The following is an 11,078-nucleotide window of genomic DNA, read 5'->3' as shown; positions in this document are numbered from 1 at the left end:
TAGACGTGGTGCGGTTTGAAGAACCGAATCATTTGAAGGCTTTGAAACTCAACCAAAAAGAGCCGGTTCTTACACTTCGTTTAACCGGTTAACCGAAATTATTCTTCCATTCACTTTCAACCCAGCCCAAATACTAGCCCACTGGCCCAAATCCAGCCCTACTTCCCTTCATCCTCCTCCTCCCTTTCTCTGTCTCCCTCTGCAACAACAGCGGCCAGCGCTAGCAGGCCCAGAGCTGAGGTGACTCAACATTCAGCAAGGGGTCGGACTTCGGATGAGTTATAAGCAGCAGCTAAGGGACGCGATGGTGGAGACCAAGACCCGAACGTCGAGCAACAGCTGGAAACGAAACCCTAGCAGCTCGCCCATGTCGTGAAGAGTCCTCATCCGCGTGCTCGGTCTGTTGTTCTGCTTGACTCGAGTCGTCTGCTGGGTGCTGGCTACTCTCCTCTCGTGCGTGCTCGAGTCCTGACCCCTGTCATTCTCTGTCTGTGCGTGCTATCTGCTGCTGCTCGAGTCCTCGTACCACATTTGCAGCTTGTCTCTGGTCTTGTATGGTCTTTTGGCTTGAATATCTTCATTTTAAGTCCCACTTGGATCTGTGCCACTTTTGAAATGTGAAATTTAGGCCTAGAACTTTGTGGTATTAGCTCATAATCTGTGTAAATATGCTGGACGTATGGGTGTGTTCGGCTTCTGGAATGTAAATGAGTTGCGTCCGGTGCTGTCTTCTGTGGTCTGAAATGGAGGGGGGTTTGATGTACAATGATGCATATTGTCATGAAGTTATCATTTCAGCAAAAATATTGTAATGGAGGAGGCTTTGATGATCAGTTTAACGCATGATTTTGGAACCAAAACTATGAGCACACATACAGGAATTAATTAAAAATCTTACTCGCCTCACCTTCTGACACGTGATCAGTTTCTCCCCCATTTCAGCAGATCGTCGGAGGAGGATTGAGAGCAATGGCGTTGACCGTGCCCGCTGGTTCACTGCCCATATCTTCTCCAATCACTGCGAAGAGGTAATCTTTCCCCTACCGGTTCTTGAATTTCGTTGTCTTCTGTCGGTCAGTTGTTGATCCATTTCCTCTCACTGCTTAGGTCTTCCTCCGGGGAAGTCCTTGAACTGAAACAACAAGGTCGCAGCTTGTTGAATTTCCTGAGAAGGCCTGCAAGGACCGGACATATATCGGTGGCTTCATGCTCAATGTCGGAAAATGGAGGACATGGACGGAATTCCCCTGTAATGATCGGTGAAAAGGATGGCCTTATCATTGTTGACCACGGGTCGCGCCGCCAAGAATCCAATCTCATGCTCAGTGAGTGAGAAGAAAAATTCTTTCGTGGATGTGAGGAGATTCTGAACGGCATCTGACTGTAAATATATGCGTTGTCAGATGATTTTGTGGCGATGTTCAAGGATAAAACAGGGTACCCGATCGTGGAGCCTGCCCATATGGTAATAATGCTTTGATTTGCCTGTGCATGTCAAGTGTTCGTTGTTTTGCTTCAGAGACCCACAAGTGAGCAATAGGCTCTTGGATAGGGCTTGAATCTATCTGCCACACTTTCAGTGAAGAGTTACTGGTGGTTGCAAAGCAGAAACCATATAGGTTTTGAGGAACATGTAATGTAATACAATTATCTATCTTGTCGCCTTTTGAGTTACTTCCATAGTGAATGAGACACTTGGTCATTACCCGGTTTGGCCTAAATCTTGTGTTTGACTCAGGAGTTGGCAGAGCCCTCTATACAAGATGCATTCTGTTCGTGTGTTCAGAAAGGCGCCCTCCGTGTGATTGTAAGCCCTTTTTTTCTTTTCCCAGGAAGACACTGGCACAAGGTAGTTTGGACGATTCCCCATGTCAACTTCGGCATTCATCTTTTGGTATGGCATCTAATAGCTTGACTTTGACACTTCTTGTTGTAGGATATTCCTGCTCTGACAGCTGAAGCAGCAAAGGAGCACCCGGGTGTCTTGTATATGGTAACTGCACCTCTTGGCCTGCACGAGCTACTCGTGGTACTGAACTCTTGTCGCTATCTCGTGATTTGCCATGTTATAAATTCTAATAGCATTCTACCTTGGGATTTTGTCAGTTGTGATTTTCTATCTCTAGATTGTGAAACACGGACAACCATTTTATTTGGCGATGGAAAGATTTTGGTTTTCTTTCATTTGCGAGTCTCTTTACAGTCCTAGAAAAATTGTCGTCTGTGTAGGAGAATGAATATGTGCAAGCCTTAGAATGCACATAGAAGATCGCTAGTGAAACATTCTTTTCCGGGTTTGGGAGGGAAATAAGGGATAATAAATGCATCCAGAAAAGGAGTTGAAGGAAGGAATTCGTTGCATAAATATTGCTCTGCTGATGATGTTGGATGGTGATAGCATAGTTTTGTCTTGGTTGCAGGACGTCGTCAATGACAGGATCAAGCACTGTCTAAGGCATGCTGCCGGTGATGCAGATGAATGTGCTGCTTGTGCAGGAACAGGCAAATGCAGGCTCTACTGATTCATCTAACAAGCTAAACGCAGACAACAATATGCAGAAATATTCCCCGAGCTTCCACATAGAATATATGCCTGGCAGCATCATCATCGAGCTTCAGACCGTTGATTGATCCCATCTTCCTCATCCGGTAATACTAAGATTTGTGATCATGTTGATCCCTGCGATTGCTTTATTAACAAACAGTTCTAGATGTTCCAATTCAGCTAGCATTAACAGTATTCTGCGTGTATATTATACCTTGTCATTGATTTATGAACATTCGTTTTACTTTACTATTTCTTCCTCAATTGTTCATGAACTCTACTTGTTTCTTGGTCTTAGCTTTGGGGTCGGTTACAATTTGACCAGGTAGAAGTTCCAATCAATTCTGTCATTCTGGAGAAATGAATGAAGTCGTGTTCAATGTAATGTTACTGTCTATGATATGCACAGCGGATTCTTCTAAATCAGCACAACACTGTCCTGGATTGAAGTACAAGGAACACATAGGAAATGAAAAAGATAACATCGCAAGTCGTCGGTTGTCGGTTGTCGGTTGTGTATTCAATCAAAGGTGGTAAAAACGATAGCTACTTACATCTGCTCGGATTTCTATCAGCTAATTCTGTTTGAATCATCACAGGGTCGACAGGTTGATATAATTAAACATTCCAATTTCGTTGGAATATTCCAACTTGATATCGACTTTTGAAATTAGTAATGCATATATATATATATATATGGAAATTTAAATAGAAAATTTTGCCATGACCCAAAGTTCAATTCGATAGAATAATGCAAAACGAATTGATCATTTTAAAAGTCATTTTAGAAGATAATCAGAAAACTATCATAGAATCATATCTATTCTGCAATGGCCTTATTAAATCTAAAATTTAGAATGATGTGAAGTATAATAAAACAAATTAAATTAAATATTCTTAGATAAAATTTTATCATGAGACATAATATATAGATTTATTGAGTACTCATTAGAATAAAAGAATAAGTTAAATTTTTGTAGTATTATTGATATATAAAAAAGACAAGAAATAGATGAAAAAGGATAAAGAACACTGAGATAATACAATTTATGTTAAATTTTTGAAAACAGAAAGTTTGTTATTATCAATATGATAAAGTAAAAGACATGTGCTATCCCTTTAAGTAATTGATATTTTAATTAAGCCATAATCAATTTAATACAATTATCATTTGAGATAATGAAATAACTAATTAAAAAATTGCACCAGTAATCCCAAGGATTAGCACAAGTGGTTAGGATGCGTGTACGCATTAAGAGTGGCTCAAAATGTCATAGGTTCGAATCTTCCCTTGCGCGCATAGCCCTTGGTGAGGCCACTCATATATGTGCTTGCATATAGATTTAACTGGATTCATAAGCTTGTGGGGGTGTTCATGGGTCCGAAGAGAATAAACTCCTCGTTATATATATATATAAAAGCACCTACAAAGATTATATGATGTTAATAAAAAAGTTAGTTTTAAACGCTTAGGTTGTATTTGTTTGGACTTAATTTTAAGTATTGAGAATTAAATGCTTAATTTTTAAGTACTTAATGAATTAAGTGCTTAATGGAATAAGTCAATTTTGTTTGATTGTAAATTGATGAATTATTTTTAGCTCATTTTAATATTATCTGTCATTAATGCCTCAATAATTTTGGTTATCTGTACTTTGAGAGATTAATCTACTTACTACGAAGTCCCAAAAAAATATTAACATCTGAGAATTCCTGATTTTTACGGAAGCTATCTTTGTCAAAAAAATCGGAATTAACACCATGAAAAGTTTCGTATAAATTAATTTGTATAGAATAAAAGAGATGAACGAGGAGAATAATAAAACATAAGATAACGAAAGTGCAATGAACGAGGAGAATAACTAAATATAAGATAACGAAAGTGCAGCGAAAATATATATGTTTATAAGATAAACTGATCCAAGTCCAACTGCCAAATATTCCGATTCCCATACTACCCCAATCCCCATTCCCGATCACAATAATAAATAAGTTTTCTTTTTTTTTTCCTACATAAATAAGTTATTATCTTTATTTTCAGGACAACATCAAATAACCCAAAGAGTTTTTTTTAATCAAAAAATTATGAATCCACTTTTAGGAATCATAAAATCCTCCCAATGATTGTCCTATTATATCATGGAAATTCATTAAAATGTAACAATCAAATAACTCTAGATGGTGTTACAAAATATATATTTCGGAGTTTGGTATCGCATGTGGACATGTGTCCAGCTACACAATTTGAATTAACTACATCATAGCTAGATGGAAAGAAAATTTCCCTTTCTTTTATCTATGTGTATTTTTCTATTTGAAAATTCAATGAAGCCCGACAATCAGTTCGAGAAAATTTTCCTGTTTTAGTCATAATATAATAACAGCCTCTGCAATAATATTGGCAGCGGAGAGGAAGACAAACTGATCAATTAAGTATTCTTTTTTTTTAACATAAATTAATAAGTTATTTTATTTCTTTCTATTACAAAAGAGATACACAATTCTAGTAAAAGGGTAGAGAAGAAAAATGAAAGAGACGGAAAATGAAAATGGTAAAAATCGAATTGATACTCTCTTGATAGAGATTTCGAATGAAAACATGGATGAATCCCTATATTATGCTACTTTTTATAGAAGTATTTCTTTGGGAGTGCACTTCAACCAAAACTGTTGGCCTTGCTAAGATAATGCAACGCAAGACGGTATGATTTATGGTGATGAAGTCAAGTGCCGATACTAAACTACTTAGCTGGATATTTCCTGGAATAAGTTCTTCGTTTTAAACATGCCACTACTAAACTACGTATCGGTAAATGAATTGTAGACATATTAATTAGAAAGAGAATGTGTTTTGTTTCATTTTACGTAAGCTAAAGAGAAAAAAATTATGATCAAATATGTTTCTCAAACATCTGATCGATGACTGCAGGAACCTTAAGCTGGAGGTTCGAGGGCATCATTCCAAAGCACGTCCATAGAGAAGCCAACTGTTTTGTGGACAATCTTGCTCATCTTAGAGGGGAGCAACAGGATAACCTGTCTACTTTTTTTTTTTTTTTGGCCTGATCCGGAGTGTTTGAGTTTCGTCCGACTAATTCCCAGGACGTATGAATCCCTAGCTATGTGTGGATCGGTTAATCACGGCCAAAATCACTCTGGTGACTCTAAGGAATTTCGAACTTGAGATTGAGTGAATACATAAGATTCTCTTTAACTACTAGGTCAAATCACTTGAAATTAACATTATAACTTTGCTATTTTATCCTTGATTCCTTCTAGTATTAGAGACCTTTTCTTTCTGAGGATGTAGTGGGGATATCTTTTCCCAAACTTGTTAATGATACTGATTAATTTATATTATGCACCATTTTCGACCCAAGAAAATAAAAAATAACAAGCTTATAGACCTGGCGACTAGATAAATAACCTTTTATTTTTTTTTTTTTTAATTACAATTATAAGAATGTTTATGGATTTAATACAATAAAATAAAAATTTGAAAAACTCATAAAGGATACAAATAATATCACCTCAAAAAACAAAGTTGAAATCTCTTTATTATCAAAAGAGAGTGTGAGTCATTGTCCTATGCCTTTTTCTTATTATTGTTTGATTTTCTTTTCCTATCCTTTTCGCATTTTACAATTTTTTTTATCATCACATGCCAGGAAGACCCTTCGAATAAATTAATGATGCACAAGGGCACACTTTACACTTTTTAATTCGAGGGTCAACTAACGAACCGAGGAATGCTCCCCATAAATGATATATATACTAGTTCGATGTTTAGCTCTAACTCACCATTCTCGAACAATAAACATGAAGATGAAATTTCAAGTGTTTGTGTTCCTTCTGTTTCCTTTCGTCACTGCATCCGATGTGTCGGTCTCATCAAGAAGGCCCTATGCGAAATATGAGTCGATCTTCAACTTTGGCGACTCACTGAGTGATACTGGGAACTACCTTGCAGTCGGTGCACCAGGATTTCCCCAGATTGCGCACCTCCCTTATGGAGAGACCTTCTTCGGAAATGCGACTGGCCGCGCTTCAGACGGACATCTCATTGTTGATTTTATCGGTAAATTTTCTCTTCCTTCTTATATACCTATGTATATCCTTGCCAAGATTAGGGACAGCATGCAAAGGTGTCCTTGATCAACTGGCAATATAGGATGAGTTTGCAAGTGCCAGTGTCCTCTTTCGATAATCTTATCTTCAAGCTCGAAACCTGAAGAATGTGAGAATGTCGAGAGTTGTTCTGATCATACAGAAAAAATCTGAAAATATAAGATGATTGTCATAGTTCAATTAGTTCAAGATTTTGAATTGGATATAGTCTCAATCATTTATAGGACTAGTGAACTATTCCATGGAAGAAGCTATCCACTTATCGCAAGGTTCCTAATCTAAAATTAACTGATCAAATATAATTATATATGTAAGGAAATGCAAACTGAAAGTACTGTTCAGTTCGATTTGGAGTTATTTTTCGAACCGAACTGGATCACATCCACCCTTAGCCCAAATGAACCTAATATGTGGGAACAAGCCCTTAAGAAATTTCTATAGATGGGGACATTCCCAAGGATGAATTTCGATTTTTTCCATCGCCAGCACAGAGGCTTCGATCTCTTGCATCCATAAGCAGGTTTCTTGACAGAAAGATGAATTCCTGATGTCTTTTCTTCTGAACATTTTTTTAACTAATAATTTACACCTTAACAAATTTGAACGGATTTTGTATCAAAATCTCAAATTCATCCCAGATCCCATGGCATTTTAACCCTCAACATCGTAGCCTATCCCGGACCCAAATGGCAAACGCGTTAATTATTTATTAGCGTGTGGGTCGGGAAAAAGACCTTCACACCAAATTCTTTTGGTACTTTTATAGCTTACACGTTTATTTGCAAAATTATTTTCGATTTGATGAGATGATTTCTATTATGGTTAAGAATATTTATTTATTTATTTATCATGAGAACACATACAGCGGAGGCATTCGGATTACCTTCTCTTCCACCTTATCTAAAGCAAACCGGAGGGCCATACAAGAAAACGGGAATGAATTTTGCCGTTTTTGGGGCCACTGCACTTGATGCAGAATTCTATTATGCAAAGAATCAAGGCCCTTTCTTGTTTACAAATGATTCATTGAGCGTTCAAGTCGGCTGGTTCAAGAAGTGGAAGTCCTCGATCTGTACTTCTAAGCAAGGTGTGTGTGGCTTCTCTGGACCCTTCTCCCATAACAAATATAAGAACTACATCTTTATGGATTGTTTCGCCGAATTTATTGTTTGCTTGTTGACACAGAGCGTCACAAGTACTTTAAGAAGTCTCTGTTCCTCGTGGGGGAGATTGGTGGAAACGATTACCACATACCCCTCTTATATATCGGTGCTCCCATTGAACAAGTTCGACCCCTTGTGCCACTGATCATCGAAGCTATTATCAACGCCACCACAGTATGTTACTGACTCAACTCAAAGCTCCACTTGAACAAAGATATACTGTTGAAATGAATTGATTTCGTTTCATCTTACTTTTCCCTGAAATGGAAGGCCATAATCGAAGAAGGAGCAGCAAACGTGGTGGTTCCGGGGAATTTGCCAATAGGTTGTCTACCAGCTTACTTGACCAGATTTCAGAGTTCTAATCGATCGGACTATAACCCAATAACCGGGTGTCTGGATGCATTCAACGAGTTTTCTAAGTATCACAACAGACTGCTCATTCAAGCACTGAAGACGTTGAGAAAGAAATATCCGCGGGCAAGGATCATGTACGCAGACTACTACGGTGCCTCAATTGGGTTCTACTATAGCCCAAAACTCTATGGTAAAGTTTTTCCTCTTGATAATAGTTTAGATCTTTGATAATTAAAAGCGCAGTAGATTAATTTTGGGTACAGCAGCTCTAAATTGGTACCAGAAGCAGAAATAATTGATAGAATTACACATTAAAAACAAATAATTGATGGAATTACCATAAAGACTAAATTATCTAATAAATATTTAAAGAAAAATACGCAATGCGGATAGGACAATATTGAAGTTATATCAACCATCTTCCAGGAAGAGATATAGCTATGTTAAAAGGACAATTATTGCAGTTGCAAATATTATCTGGCTTGGCCGATGTCATAAACATCGCTAGAAATACGACAGCTCTACAAGAATGTATCACTATGGTACTTCAACAAAATATGGACATGAATATATATATATATATATATATATATATGTACGGCACTCTCGAAGTAACTTCATCATGTATTGTAGGATTCTCCGGGGGCAGCATTACAGCGTGTTGCGGAGGTGGTGGACCGTACAATTTCAATATCTCTAGCTTATGCGGTCAGCCTGGCTCGACTGTGTGCGACGATCCATCGACCTTTGTGAATTGGGATGGTAATCATTGGACGGAGGCTGCGTACCGACATATGGCTAAGGGATTGATTTATGGTCCCTTCACTTCTCCACCTCTCTAGAGTTGTACTTCTGTTTTTGTGCATCACCAATTAAATTATTGCCCTTTTTTTTGTAATAACTGTAAGCGAGGCACGTAAACCTAGCACAAAGAAAAAAAATTATTAAGAATATTTTCGATATTATAACTGTAATATACATTAATTACTCGATCTATTAGGAAGTCGTAGATTTAGCCTTAGAATATTATCGAATTTCCTTTTTGCATCACATTGTACAACCTATTTACTTGGCTCACTACCGTAATACAATTTGAGTTGAGTTTGTCTACTCCAAATCTTTCATGGTATCAGATCGATATCACTCCTCAACCGATCACGATATTCCACTTTCAATATGTCGGATGTTAGTGACGATGAGAAGGGTCTGAGAATGGATTCGAGCCCATCCAAAGGCAAAGGGGTAGGGGACAGCACCTCGAGGAGTGTGGATGTCCCGCCGGTATACCGCCTTACGTCATCGGACAGTATGGGAGCCCAAGTAATCGAGTGCATCCTCAATGGTGACAACTATTTGACGTGGTCACGGGCCATGGTGATCGTACTTCGGGCAAGGAACAAATTGCCCTTCATCGACGGGTCTCTCGAGAAACCGGGAGAGGACAGCCCCCTCAGAGAAAGATGGGAACGGTGTAACTCCACGATTTTAGCGTGGATATTCAACACCATGGAAGGCAATCTTCAAGCTACAGTTACGTATGCCGAAGACGCCAAGAACTTGTGGGACGATCTCAAGGAGAGATACTCCGAGGGAAATCAATCTAGGGCTTTTCAGATAAAAACCAAAATTTGCCTCCTCAAACAAGACGGATTGAGTGTCCGAGATTATTATGGAAAGCTGAAACTACTCTGGGATGAGCTAGAATTCTATCTAGAACACCCGAGTTGCGTCTGTGGGGCAGGGACCGCGATTGCAACACAACGGGAAATAGAGGAGTGTTTTCAATTTCTCATGGCGAGAACCAGGAGGTAGTGACATGTAAACTTCCTCATCCAAGTCGCCATGAAGAAAAGCATTGTTAACATCAAGCTGATGTATCTCCCACTGTTTAGCAATAGCAATAGTCAATAGGCAACGTACGGTTACCAGTTTTGCCACTGGAGCGAAGGTCTCGTGGAAATCGACGCCCTTGATTTGCGTGAAACCCTTGTCCACGAGTCGAGCTTTGTAACGTTCGATAGTACCATCTGCCCGTCGTTTAATTTTGAAAACCCATTTGCAGCCAATGGGTTTCTTTCCCGGAGGAAGTGTCTGGAGAACCCAAGTACCGTTATTCTCAAGAGCACGAATTTCATCAGCCATAGCGAGACACCATCGTGGATCCTTGGCTGCTTGTGAGTAAGTTCTGGGCTCCGTGTCAGAATCAATAGCAGCAATAAAGGATAATTGTGCGACATCGATGTCAGAATATGTAAGAAAATGCTCTAGAGGGTGAGACGTACCTGGAGAGTACGATGGAGTGGGTGATTTGATTGGAGGGGGGGAAGTATAATCAAGACATCGAGCAGTGTGAGAAACAAAATCTTTGAGCCAACTTGGCTGACGGATATTCCGGGAGGCCTTATTACGGGCAATACTGTCTTCGGTCGGGTCGGTAGAAGAAGGAGCCGAGGCCGGAGCAATTAAAAGTCCAGCAGAAACAGGTGGGTTCGGTGCAACAGTGACGGGCGGAGAAGCAGGAGAAATGGGCTGAGCGGAAGGAGATGGGCGACTAGGCTCAGCTGAAGAGATTTGGGCCGAACAAGGCTGAGCGGAAGGAGAAATGGGCTGAGCGAAAGGAGATGGGCGACTGGGCTCAGCTGAGGAGATTTGGACCGAGCGAGGCCCAGTGTCACGCAGTCCACCATCCAGACTGGGCTCACCGTGTGGGATTTCATCCGGATTGGGCTCAATGGGCCTGATTGATGCACCTTGGACCGGATTTGGGATAGTCGGGCCAAAATTCTCCCCCTGAAACGCTGGGCCGGCTGTATCAAGGAAACGAATGCTAGTAGTAATTGATTCAGTAGGTTGCTCTCTGCTGAATGGAAAATCGGCCTCATTGA

General features: G+C 39.5%; 2 protein-coding genes across 8 annotated transcripts; both read left to right on the top strand.

Annotated features, from left to right (window-relative positions):
- Positions 1 to 212: 212 nt before the first annotated feature.
- Positions 213 to 2,809, top strand: LOC116198217 (sirohydrochlorin ferrochelatase, chloroplastic-like). Of its 7 annotated transcripts, none has more exons than XM_031528585.1 (7): positions 213 to 453; positions 943 to 1,028; positions 1,108 to 1,325; positions 1,404 to 1,465; positions 1,742 to 1,849; positions 1,937 to 2,029; positions 2,421 to 2,809. In XM_031528585.1, the coding sequence occupies exons 2-7, from the start codon at positions 970 to 972 to the stop codon at positions 2,520 to 2,522; spliced, it is 642 nt and encodes a 213-aa protein (XP_031384445.1). In that variant the 5' UTR covers positions 213 to 453; positions 943 to 969; the 3' UTR covers positions 2,523 to 2,809. The 7 variants fall into 7 exon arrangements, with proteins under 7 accessions (XP_031384445.1, XP_031384443.1, XP_031384444.1 ...); XM_031528583.1 differs by having other exon boundaries at positions 216 to 453; positions 946 to 1,028; positions 1,739 to 1,849; XM_031528584.1 differs by having other exon boundaries at positions 216 to 453; positions 926 to 1,028; positions 1,739 to 1,849.
- A 3,446-nt stretch (positions 2,810 to 6,255) lies between these two features.
- On the top strand, positions 6,256 to 9,289 carry LOC116197253 (GDSL esterase/lipase At5g45910-like). Its single transcript, XM_031527335.1, has 5 exons — positions 6,256 to 6,623; positions 7,539 to 7,760; positions 7,859 to 8,010; positions 8,107 to 8,383; positions 8,827 to 9,289. The coding sequence occupies exons 1-5, from the start codon at positions 6,308 to 6,310 to the stop codon at positions 9,033 to 9,035; spliced, it is 1,176 nt and encodes a 391-aa protein (XP_031383195.1). The 5' UTR covers positions 6,256 to 6,307; the 3' UTR covers positions 9,036 to 9,289.
- The last annotated feature ends 1,789 nt before the right edge of the window (positions 9,290 to 11,078 follow it).

The sequence above is a fragment of the Punica granatum genome, chromosome 2, assembly GCF_007655135.1.
Source record: "Punica granatum isolate Tunisia-2019 chromosome 2, ASM765513v2, whole genome shotgun sequence".
In the NCBI taxonomy this organism is placed as follows: domain Eukaryota; kingdom Viridiplantae; phylum Streptophyta; class Magnoliopsida; order Myrtales; family Lythraceae; genus Punica; species Punica granatum.
The sequence above is the reverse complement of the archived record's forward strand: the minus strand, read 5'-3'. Positions and strand labels throughout refer to the sequence as shown.